At 42.2% G+C, this 12,844-nt stretch overlaps 1 protein-coding gene across 1 annotated transcript in view; it reads right to left on the bottom strand.

The window, feature by feature from the left end:
• OIT3 (oncoprotein induced transcript 3) overlaps positions 1–11,215 on the bottom strand; it is a 35,113-nt gene extending 23,898 nt beyond the window's left edge. The window contains exons 1-4 of the mRNA XM_007539414.3: positions 10,752–11,215; positions 5,514–5,888; positions 4,040–4,147; positions 781–903 (exon numbers count right to left, since the gene is read on the bottom strand). Coding sequence (XP_007539476.1) covers positions 781–903; positions 4,040–4,147; positions 5,514–5,888; positions 10,752–10,812 — 667 coding nt within the window. The 5' untranslated portion in view covers positions 10,813–11,215. The remainder of the gene's footprint in view (positions 1–780; positions 904–4,039; positions 4,148–5,513; positions 5,889–10,751) is intronic.
• Positions 11,216–12,844: the final 1,629 nt, after the last annotated feature.

Genomic DNA, 12,844 nt, shown 5'->3' with positions numbered 1-12,844 from the left:
AGAGGAGGAGGGGAGATAGACAGGGAGAGAGACAGAGAGACACCTGTAGCACTACTTCACCACTCGGAAAGCTTTCCCCCTGCAGGTGGGGACTGGGGGCTTGAACCTGGGTCCTTGTGCACTGTAACATGTGCGCTCAACCAGGTATGCCACCACCCAGCCCCAATAATGACGACTTTCTTGTAATTTCTTTTTTAAAAAATATTTCATTTATATATTTATTGGATACAGACAGAGAAGTGGAGAGGGAAGGAGAGCAAAAAGGAGGGAGAGAGGCTGAGAAAAATCTGCAGCACTGCTTCGTCATTCATGAAGCTCCCTTCTGCACATGGAGACTGCGGGCTTAAACCTGGGTCCTTGTACATTGTAACATGTGCGCTCTACTAGGGGTGCCACCGCCTGACTCCTCTTTTGTCATTTCTTTTTTTTTAATTAAATTTTTTTTTATTTGTTATTGGATAGAGACAGAAATTGAGAGAGAAGGGGAGATAGAGAGGAAGAGAGACAGAGAGACACCTGCCGACCTGCTTCACCCCCTGTGAAGTGATGCCCCTGAAGGTGGGGAGCCGGGAGCTCGAACCGGCATCCTGATGCCAGTCCTTGCCCTTTGTGCCACAGTGCGCTTAACCCGCTGAGCTACCGTCCGACTCCCTTGTCATTTCTTTACACAGCTAAAAAAAAGTTCATCTCTTTTGATGTTGGGTAGTTTCATAAATGGCAAGAATAAGCCAATGGCTCAGCTTGGACTCTTACACTGAATCCTTTTGTAAACATCCTCACCTTCACAAGTCTTGCCATCACTTCTTAGCACACGACCGAGCCCACACTCACAGCGATACGAGTTCTTGAGATTTACACAGATCTCGCTGCAGCCCCCGTTGTTTTGCTCACATTCATTTTCATCTGTAGACAAGAAATCACACCATTTGCAAACTTCTGAGCAGCTCCTCAGCCCCTAGTAGAATCACCCATCTTTTTAGATCTTGAGCAAACACTTTCACTCAGTCCCTTTGCTGCAGTGCTTTATTTCAGTCAACTCTTTCTCCTCAGCCAAGCTTATTGGTTCATCTGCCCTCTGCTGGAGCAAAAGGTTCCTGATTGCTTGTCTTTTCCTTCTGAAAGGCAACAGGGCAGGAAAAATGGAGTCCTTGTTACAGCAGTTCCCTTTACACTGCTGGGTTTCTCAAAGACTGACCACAGCAGTCCATGGACTTTGCAGCCAGAGCCTTGGGACTCTATAGGCTATGTTCCCCTCACCTGCAGGTCCTGCCCCCGGAGGTAGGAAACCCCCCCTCCTTACTAAGTCCTGCCTCCAAAGGCAGGAAATGCCCTTTGAGGCATGAAATGCCCCCAGAGGCAAGAGATGCCCCCAGAGGGGGCCCTTTAGGCCCTGTCCTTTGAGGCAAGAAAATCCCCTTGCCCAACAGCCTTCCTTTGGCATCACACAGGCTCTTACTGCTCCCCTACTTGTCCCTTCCTGTTTTGTTCTATCATTCAGGTTTATGCCCAAAAGGTTTCTGCTCACCCCTACACTACTATTACTCTGTCACAGATGGAGTCTTTTACAGACATTGACCCATCTTAATGCGATGACTAGACAGAAAGATAGGGAAAGATATAGAAATATTGTGAGGAGAAGGTGGAGCCTAGCAGAGCTTAACCTATGAGATGAGTCCCTCCAGGTAAGTCTCTCTACAGAGGGGTTGAGCACAGGGGGGACACATAATCTCACAAGGTTGGCGGCCATGTAAGTCTTCCCTCCCCCACAAAAACATCCTACATCTTCCCACCTGAGCATGGCATTCCTTAAAAACATTTAAGCATGCTCCACTCTAAATTTCCTGAACTGTGGCCATTAGATATAAGGAAAGGGGGAGATGCTGGGAAATTGTACAGATGCAGTCACATCTGCCATGTTGTCCCCTCAGGCTACTACCAGTTCCCGCGAGAGTTGGGACATTGTCGGAGTGCCTTTCCCAACCAATCCCATCCCGGCTCGTCACTCCTGGTTTTTGCCCTATAAAGCCCTTCTTTTTCTGCCCCTCACTCTCTTGCCTGCTTTACACCTCGGTGACGGAAGGGTGCTGCACGTAGCGGGGGGGCGACCATTTTGGCTATCTCCACGTGGCCTGAACCACTGTGCTCTCACCCAACTCTGAGGTGCCTGCGCGAATAAAGAATTGTGTTCCCTCTCCGCTCTGGGTCTCCTCTCTCTCCTCTGTGTTGCAGCATGACACTTGTTGTTACCTATGTTACATTACAAAATGAAATAAAGACCTGATAACCTCTCTCTCTGTGTGTGTGACTTATCAGAACATGAACAACTGCTTTAAAAACTTTATTTTAAATATGGAATACCCCCATAATGTATTTAAGCAATGATTTTAAATAATCTAGAATCTGATGAAAGAGACAGACTCATAAAAATTTTAGAGTTGGCAACAAATGGTGGCCCTCCCTACCCCTTCCTTTTGCAAAGCACAGGAAGCTTTGGTAGCTTGTATATAGGACATATGCTGAGAACTAAGGTCTAAACAACCACGAAGTAACAGGAGGCATCGCTTTGGGTTCTGAAGAGGAAGTAAGCTGGATATGAAACCTGCAACCCCCAAAGCTACCCCCACAATGAAAGAAGAGAACTGTGTTATGGGGTGTATGGAAGCAGTAAGGAAACTCCCTGACTAGGCTCTAGGAAAGAGCAAAGTCCTCAGGAATGAAGAAGCCCTAAGCGGTTCCTGCCAGGATGAAATTTAAACTTACACTGCCCATGCAGTATAGAAACCTTTTGGCTTGAACTGGTGAAGTTGCTATGGTTCCCAACAGAAGCATTTGAAAAACTGCTCTGTGATAAGTGTTCACAAGCCAGGTGGTAATACACTTCCACAGAAAAGAAATTACACAGAAGATGGTTTGCCATCACACACGGCACGTGCAAAAATGGTTCATCATGAGAGTTGGCAAGGGACTTCGAATTGGAAATAGCAGAATAAACCCCCAAATCTATCATAAAACAACTGAAAAATTACTAAACATAAAAGCAAAAGAAAGGGGAGTAAAAAGGGAAGTCGCAACTGAAAGCAAAACAAATTTATATATGCATACGCACCAGTCTGGATTTGCTACAAATAATCAAATTTCCCTTTTGTGCTAAAAACAAACTAAGATCTCATAGCTGAAGGAGCCAGGTGGTGGCATGAGTCCACACACTACTGTGCACAAGGACCTCAGCTCAAGTCACTGGTCCCCTCCTGTAGAGGAGAAACTTCATGAGTGGTCAAGCAGTACTGCAGATGTCTCTCTTTCTCCTTCTCTGTATTCCCCTCCTCTCTCAGTTTCTCTCTACCCTATAAAAAGAAATAAGGAAAAGAAAAGAAAAACAAGCTGTTGGAGTGTGTCTTTAGGTAATTCTAGACCAGAGTTATCTATGGGAATACAAAGTAAGCCACACGTGTAACTTCTAACTTTCTAGTAGCCATACTTTAAAAATTGTTAAAATAAATTAAACTTAGTCTGAATATTTAATTTTAACCCCATGTCCAAAATAGTTCATTTAAATAGATCTAACTAATATTAAAATTCTTGATGTAATGTTCATTCTTTTTTAAAATTGCCTTCAAAATCTATTTCATATTTATATATATATATTAGAGCATGTCTTGATGTGGATACTAAATTTCCATCAGAAATATCTGATCTGTATTTAGATACATAAAATTTACTGTTGGTTATTCAAGTTATTTCAAATATTTTCAGGGTACTAGTGACTGAATCGGATATCAATTTTAAAATGAAAATTAAGTACAACTAAAATTCAATTTTTCATTCTAGTCACATAGAGTTGCATAAGCAGACAGTTTAGATGATCCCTAAACATGATAGAAATTTGACTTGCTGTTTTTAGTTATTAACTGAAAAGACAAACATCACCCAACTTCTCAGAGACACAAACCACAGAAACAATGGTGCTCTGAATCAGGAAGACCTGTGATTATTCTTTTGAGCCTAATTGCCTGCTTGCTTGCCAAGATCAGTTTCTTACCAAGGCACGTCTGCCTGTCGGGGCCCAGCACCGTTCCTGGAGAGCAGGTGCATTCACTGGTCTCCAAGCAGCCACCGTGGCAGTCCTCATCACAGATGTCATAGAAATCTAAAGGGCAAAGATGAACCTTTCATGAGAGGCAAGGGCTAGAGGAAACAGTCATTCATTAAAACTAAGTCTCATGAGTTTCATCATGAAATATGAGGTCCTAGGCAATACCAAGGGAGTTCTCATACAAGAGTTTACAGAAGTCAGGAGAAAGAGTCACCTGGGGGATATTTTCTTCCATTTAGATCAATGGAAGAACATTACTTTAGATCCACAGATCTTGGATGGTAATAAGAGTTTCTACAACTCAAAAATACCACTAAACATAAACTGTTGGCTAAATAAGTTCTATCTCCCACTGTTCTTTGCACAAAGGTTTGAAGGCTTTAATAATACAGAAATTCATTTTTAAGTATTACTAATCTTAAGTATCATCTCACCATTACATATGATTTTTTTTCATTACATATGATTTTAAAAACCAAGGGATTTGAAACACAATGCCACCATATGGATATCACATATACCTTAAAATGGGGTTCCCCAGACTAAAAAAGTTTGGAAATTCAATATATAGGTTATAAAACTCAACATTTCACTTTTTAATGTTTGAATGGAAGAAGATAAAATGGAACTTTCCAAAAACATAGCTTTTGGTCAACAATTTGTTCGGCTTTGTATGTTAACTCTCTTGTCAACCACCAGGTTCCAGATGCTAGCAGGAGGCCAACCAGACTTCCCTGGACAGACAATCCCAAAGTCCTTCCCACTAGGGAAAGAGAGAGACAGGCTGGGAGTATGGGTCGACCTGTCAGCGCCCATGTTCAGCGGGGAAGCAATTACAGAAACCAGACCTTCCACCTTCTGCATCCCACAATGACCTTGAGTCCATACTCCCAGAGGGAGTAGAATAGGAAAAGCTATAAGGGGAGGGGATGGGATATGGAGTTCTGGTGGTGGGAATTGTAACCCTCTTATCCTATAGTTTTGTCAGTGTTTCCTTTTTATAAATAAATATTTAAAAATATATAGCTTTTCCCCCATTCTATTAATTTTTTCAAGTTATAGATTTAAAAATATTTTATGTATTTATTTTAATGAGAGAGAGAGAGAGAGAGAGAGAGAGAGAGACTAATTCCTGTCCAGTTCTGGTTTATGATGGTGCTGCAGATCAAACCTTGGACCTCAGAGCCTCAGGTCTGAAACTCTTTTTCATAACCATTATGCTGTCTCCCAAGCCCTCTCATTCTGTTATTTTAGCAATCTTTCAGAAATTGAAGACATCAGATATCAGAAATCACAACCCGATAGTCTTTACGGCCCTAAGACTCTGAGATATACTTGTTGTCATTATTGAATTTCACAGGCCACTTTTCAGTTTGACGCCATTGTGGCAGAAGGTGAGGAGCTTAGTGACGGTACTCACGACCACAGTAGACATGAAAGCAGACACTGGGCTTGGTCAGACGATACACGTAGTAGCCTCCAGGACAAGCCTTAACCTCCACTGTGGTGTTCCAGAGGCAGCAGTTCCCATTGAAGCTGGCACAGGCCTGGCGTTGTACAATGCCATCACCTTCTAGAGGGTGACTGCCGTTGAGCCAGACAGGTGCATGAGTTCCACAGTGGTTTTCTGGTATGCAGAAGGTGGGCATGGCATCCCCTGCCATGCCTGTGAAGCGATACCACTCTCCGTCCACATGGTTGTCACATAAAGGTGAACCTTGTGACTCATCTAGCTGGTGGTCAGTGTTCCTCCAGGGCTCATTCAGACTTATATATGCAGAGCAAGGATCCAGGGCTGCAAACAAAAAGACACCTGAGGGGGACCTGGTGATGTTTCAGATCATGATGGTCACTTTCTTGGCCTTGCATTTTGAGATTTGGGGGGCTCATGAAAGAATTTGTTTAAATTTCCCTCAAAGCAGTTTTCGTTTAATTTTATAAATGTCCTTCACAAAATTGCTTCAAATGTACTTAAGATGTAGTGTTAGCATTATACCAAATCTTTTGTGCAGAGTAAACATTTGATGAAAGGACAATTGTTGAGAGGGGTTAGGATTATACTTTCACTGTTCAGAAAATATTTAGTGTTGTGTTCAAACAGAAGGCTACGTTCTACAAAAGTGATAGACTAAATTGGTGTTCAGAGGAAGATGATTAGAAGCAGAAGGAGCCTGAAATTACTTACTAATGAAAAAGTTGGGAACTATGGTTTGGAGAAAAAGAAAAGAGTATATTTATCTGTTGTATGTTTATCACAAATCTGGAACAGGCTTCTGAAAGAAGAACTAGGTAATCTGTTTCAAGAACAGGTTGTTAAGGGGAAGAAATTTCATTCTAACATTGTAATGTATAGGTCTCTCACAGTGTGCTAAACTTTCCATTTCTAGAATATTTCAAAAATATTTGGATGGTCAGCAAGTTCATAGATGGATTTTGACATTAATGGGAAGCTAGACTTGATAGCAAATGTATTAACTCATTCCACTGAAAGAAATGTCTTCTGGGAGTTGGGTGGTAGCACAGCAGTTTAAACGCAAGTGGCGGGAAGTGTAAGGACTGGTGTAAGGATCCCGGTTCCAGCCCTGGCTCCCCACCTGCAGGGGAGTCGCTTCACAAGCTGTGAAGCAGGTCTGCAGGTGTCTATCTTTCTCTCTCGCTCTCTGTCTTCCCCTCCTCTCTCCATTTCTCTCTGTCCTATGCAACAATGAAGATATCAATAACAACAATAATAACTACAACAATAAATAACAAGGGCAACAGAAGAATAAATAAATATTAAAAAAAATTTTTTAAAGAAATGTCTTCTGTGGCATAGTCACTTAGAAACACAAAGTATACTGACAAATAGCTACCAAAGATATTTTTAAAAAATTGGGGGAAGGCAGGCGTAGCATACTGAGTAAAGAGCACATAGTATGAAGCATAAAGACAAGATTAAAGATCCAGGTTCCAGCCCTCAGCTCCCCACCTGCGGGGGGGGGGGGCTTCACAAGTGATGAAGCAGGTCCTCAGGTGTCTATCTCTCTTTCTACCTTCCCCCTCCCTTTCAATTTCTCTCTGTCCTATCCATTAAAAAAAAAAAAATGGAAAAAATGGCCGCCAGGTGCAGTGGATTCATAGTGTGGGCACCCAGCCCCAGCGATAACCCTAGAGGCAAAAAAAAACAACAAAACTCAAGTTCAAACTTTATTTACATGTAGGTGTGTGTAGACTGCTGCTAGTGGCTTCCATAAACTTGAGACAGGAAATAGTTCATTTTCTGGCAATTGTGTATTTGTAGAGTATACATGGCAGGAACTATCCGCTTCTTTAAAATGTATTTGAGGTTTCACACCTGTACCCTTGACCACAGTTTGATATCCATTGAAGGCAAGAAATACCCTTGAATACGCTCCTTTCTCAAAAGGGGAAATTCCCACTTCTGCTTGCCCATCTGTAGTTTGCTTAAGAAGCAAAGTTCCCAAAGTAATTTCACAGGTGGTTATAAAGCTGTAGAAATATTTGGTTCCTCTCCATGGCTCTAATTTTATAAGAAACAGTCAAGTACTCATCCTTTAATGACTTCTACAGAAATCCCTAGGCCTTGTGCAACCACCATTCCATGATTTATAAGGTTTTCTCTTATTATAACTGTCATTTCATCAAAGTTCACTTCCTCTCCTCTCCAGTGGTAGGGGAAATTTGCACAAATAGGAGAAATTTACTAGCTTCTGAAATACGAATTACATTTTCAAAAAGTTGCCTAGGCAATATTTTCTAATATTAGATATGCCTGTTCTACTAGACTCAACTCCGTCTCTGTCTCTGTATCTCTCTCTCTCCCTCTCCTGCGGCCAGGTGGTGGCACACTGGCTGAGCACACATGTCTCCCTGCAGAAGTATCCAGGTTCAAGCCCCTAGTTCCCACCTGCTCAACTCTCTTTCAGGTAGTAATTCACTGTTTATATCATCTGGTTCCTGAAAAGTTAACTTCTGTTTTTCACTCCCTCAATGTGGACCTTATTATTATTTTTTTTTCAAATGGAGAACAATCCTATGCATTCCTTTTAAAGTTCGAAGTTCCTCAGTGTGCCAAAAAGCTCTTCAGTCTTTACTAGGATGCTTGCTTGTCCACCATCTGGCGGGCTACTCTCCCCCACCTCCTTTCTTGCTGCACAATGCAGAGAGATATTGTCAATGTCTCTGTCATTGTAGAGATACCTAGATCCTAGATCCTGTTCATCATCCCTCAGGCCATTGGAATAGCTTGGATTGCTCCTGGAAGCCAGCCCCACTAGGTCCTGAAGATTCCTCCCTCATTCCTGTTCCCTCTCTCTCCATCCCCTTACTACTTTCCCCTCTGCACTCTGCTTTCCAACCTCTTCTTCTCTCCTCTCCCTTCCCCGTCCTTCTCCCTGCTTTTCTGTCACCCTCTGTTCCCAGGGCCAGCTGCCTTCACCACCCACACCCAAATTCTTGACTCCAAAGTCCCTTTATCTTCTGGCGTTGTCCTGTAAGGGCTGTTTTAAAACCAAATCTGGGGAGGGAGAGAAGGGAGAGATGCAGGGGAGGATAGTAACATCCTGGAGAGGGGAGTGGCAAGAGAGGAGTGGGAAGGAAGGGAACTAGAAGGTGAGGGGAGGAGGACGTTTATTTAATCAGCTCTTAGAAGAAGAAGAAGTAATTGGCAGCAGATACTGAGAGATTAATCTTAACTAGAGTCTATTTTCCAAAGACTATTTTTAGCACAGTTTTCGTTTCAGAGAATAACTGAGCAGATAGTACAGATTCTCCATACAACCCCCATCTCCAGTTTTCTCTGTTGAAATATCAAAGCACATTCAAATTCTTGATTTTTTCTCCTCCTCCTCCTGCTTCTTCTTCTTCTTTTTTTTTTTTTTTTTTTTTTTAGCTGTGTGTCTCTCTGGTCTAGGAGCCCATCCATGCTACTACACAACTATTTTATTTTATTTTGCTACCAGGGTGATCACTGAGGCTTGGTACCTGCACTGCAGCACTGTTCCAGAACTCTGCAGTTTCTTGACTACATTTGGGGGCCAGGGCCTTGAACCTGGGTCTTAATGCATGATAACATGTGTACTCTACCAGGTGCACCACCACCACCCAGTCCCACTTTTAGTTTTTATTTCATTTTATCAGTTTTTACTTGTGACTACTAGTGGGCAATAAAACTGTGAGATTACAGGGTATAGTTCCATGTTGCCCTTCCCCCCACACACCACATTTCCACATCTGGTGTCCACATTCCCACCTCCCAAAGATGGCTACTATAGTTCTCACAAGGGCAAGCTTGTTTTAAATGTGGTCCCTTAAAGGCACTAAAATAGGATGTGAGATAATCTGAAGCAACGAATCAGGGTCAGCTAAATACTGAGCTACTCAAAAGTGCCATAAAGCATATTTCTCTCCATGTCACCTTCCTTTCATTCTTTCTTTTTCTCCTTTTTCCTTTCATTCTTTCTATTTAGAACCTAAGTTCTTTTTAAATATTTATTTATTTATTCCTTTTTGTTTTATTGTTGTAGTTATTATTGTTGTTATTGATGTCGTCGTTGTTGGATAGGACAGAAAGAAATGGAGAGAGGAGGGGAAGACAAAGAGGGGGAGAGAAAGACAGAAACCTGCAGACCTGCTTCACTGCTTGTGAAGTGACCCCCCTGCAGGTGGGGAACGGGGGGAGGGCTCAAACTGGGATCCTTACGCAGGTCTTTGAGCTTTGTGCTATCTGCACTTAACTCACCATGCTACCACCCAATTCTCAGAAGCTAAGTTCTACTGGGAAAAAGGGTTTTTTTTTTTTTTTTTTTTAGTAACCCGAATTCAAACTTTTCTTTGTCTTGTTTATCAGTTTTTTGCCAAGCCAAAGAGGCACACTGTTTAAGATTCAATCAGTATATCATATTTTCAAATGTCTAGATTCAGGTTGATTTAGCTCAATATGTGCCTTTCACTGGGGACAGAACTGTCAGTTCACTATATTCATTAATGAATAACAATAGTTTTTATATTAAAAAAGCCTCTAGGGAGTCAGGCGGTGGCTCAGCGGGTTAAGCGCATGTGATGCAAAGAGCAAGCATGCACATCAGGATCCTGGTTCAAGCCCCCGGCTCCCCACCTGCAGGGGGGTAACTTCACAGGCGGTGAAGCAGGTCTGCAGGTGTCTGTCTTTCTCTCCCCCTCTCCATCTTCCCCATCTCTCTCCATTTCTCTCTGTCCAATCCAATAACAACAACAGCAATAATAACAACAACAATAATAACAACGACTATAAACAAGGGCAACAAAAGGGAAAAAATGAATAAATAAAGTTTTTTTAAAAAACCTCTAAAGCTCCTGAACTTTAAAGATGCTTTTAAAGTTGGAATTATGTAAGAGTCTGGAGTATGAAAAAGTTAGAATTCCTTTCACATACACTCCAAGAAATACTTAGCTGGAAAGTAGCTGGATATGGCAGATCCATGGAAACTGTGGCTGCCCAGGCAAGAGGCTAAACGGAGCACAAAACAGAAAGTCTGAAGAACTATATTTTCATAGGCTACTAATGACTTTAAAAAAAAAAAGATTCGCAAACTAGTGCTGAAAACGCTGAATCCTAGCTCTTAACAACAAGCTCGGACCACAGAAGTTCACTTAGTCAAGTAGTTGACAGAGTACTCACCCATTGGCGATGAAGGTGTGAGCATGGAGAGGAGGCAGGTGAGAAGCAGGGACTGAGACATCCTTCTGCACAGCCAACAGAAGCAGACTGGAACAATCTTCTTAATGCCAGTTTTCCTTTGTTCACTTCTTTTTCAAGCAATTCTTTTTTTTTTTTTTTTTTTTTAAGGCCTCTATGCTCTTCTGAAGAGTTTTCTGTACTTTATCAGAGGAAGAGGCTGAGTGGAATAAGGTGTACATTGCTCTGGCCTTGACCCTAGATAGAAGCACTGCTCTGCACTGTCAACAGGGCTAGTTTATGGGTATTTTTCTTGATGGGAAAAAGTCTCACAAGCCCTCATCCTCCTATTGTTTTCGCTCTAGAATTCCCTGCAATGAGACCTCCAATATCTTATCGAGAAGGGAACTCTAATTCCAGAAGGGACATCCCCTCACGTCAAGGTCTTGTGCGATTTCTAGGAGTTGGCTACATGGTGTTGCATTCATGGCACTGCGTGCTAAATGATGTTGGGTCCAGCCAGAGTGCTGTAGCTGTCCACTCGGAAATATCCTGGCCAAACGATCCAGGGGTTTACAACAACACTGACAAAAGTAGTGAGCACAGGTGCGGAACAGAGATGATTCTTTTTAAATTATTTTTTATTAGTGACTTAATAATGATTGACAAAATTGTAAGATAACAGGAGTACAATTCCACACTGTTCCCACCACCAGAGTTCTGTGTCCCATCCCCTCCACTGGAAACTTCCCTATTCGTTATCCTTCTGGGAGTATGGACCAAAATTATTATTTTTTAAAGATTTTATTTATTTATTAATGAGAAAGAATTAGAAAGAGAAAGAACCAGGCATTACTCTGCCGGGGACTGATTTTAGGACCTCCTGCTTGAGAGTTCAATGCTTTATCCACTACGCTATTTCCCCAAATTCTTTTTGGGGTGCAGAAGGTGGAAGTTCCCACTTGTGTAATTACTTCTCCACTGAATATAGGTGTTCGCAGGTCGATCCATACCCCCAGCCTGTTTCTCTTTCCCCAGTGGAGTAGGTAGGGTTCTGGAGGGGTGAGGCTCCAGGAACAGTTGAGAGACCATCTGCCCATGCTCGAGACTGTTTTACCATGGTCTTTGACATTAAAACTTTTAAATTTCTTTTTTTAATCCAAGCATGAATATCTGTGTTTTCATGATGTAATCCATTATAATTTTTTTTTTTTTTGCCTTCAATTGCTGGGAGATAGTGCCAGCACTACTGAAAGCCCCCCCCTTTTATAGGACAGAGAGGAATTGAGGGGGCTATGCAGAGAGGGGGAGAGAAGGATAGACATCTGCAGACCTGCTTCACCGCCTGTGAAGTGGCCCCCTGGGGACGGGCTGGGGGTGGGGACTCGAATCTGCATCCTTAAGCGTGTCCTTGCACTTTGTACTGGTTGAGCTTAACCTGGTGCTCCAATGCCTGGCTCTAATCCATCATGATTTTAAGTGAACTTTAAATGTTCGTGTGTTACTTGTTGTACTAATTCTCACACTGAGGTAGAGGTAGGGACTTCTCCTAAACTGGGACTATTTATTACATTAGCAATATTGGAAAGCATGTGACAAAATTAACTACTTTCATTTTTTAGATAAAAGAGGGAAGAGTAAGAACCTATGTCACCCCCCCTCCCACCGGACCTAACATTAGTAATTACTGGTGTGGAGTATCCTATATTAATATTCTACAGTGAGCACTTGAGAATTAGTAGCACTACGACTGAAGAAATTTGAAGGGCAAGGACTGAAAGAAAAATAGGGGTTGGGGCTGGGTGGTTGCACAACTGGTTCAGTGCACATATTACAATGTGCAAGGATCCAGGTTCAAGCTCCTAGCCCCCACCTGCAGGGGGAAAGCTTCACTAGTGGTGAAGTAAGTCTGCAGGTCTCTCTGTCTCTCTCTCTTTTTTTTTTTTTTTGTCTTCCCCTTCCCTCTTGATATCTGGCTGTGTCTATCAAATAAATAAAGAGAATAATAACAAAGAAAGGCAGGGGGTTAGGTTTGTGTTTGTTTTAAATAATGAGACTAAATAGTATATAAAATGTAAGTACTTTGTTTAAAATAC

Source organism: Erinaceus europaeus, chromosome 1 (genome assembly GCF_950295315.1).
Source record: "Erinaceus europaeus chromosome 1, mEriEur2.1, whole genome shotgun sequence".
Lineage (NCBI taxonomy): Eukaryota > Metazoa > Chordata > Mammalia > Eulipotyphla > Erinaceidae > Erinaceus > Erinaceus europaeus.
Note: the sequence above shows the minus strand (reverse complement) of the source record. Positions and strands in the feature narration are given on the sequence as shown.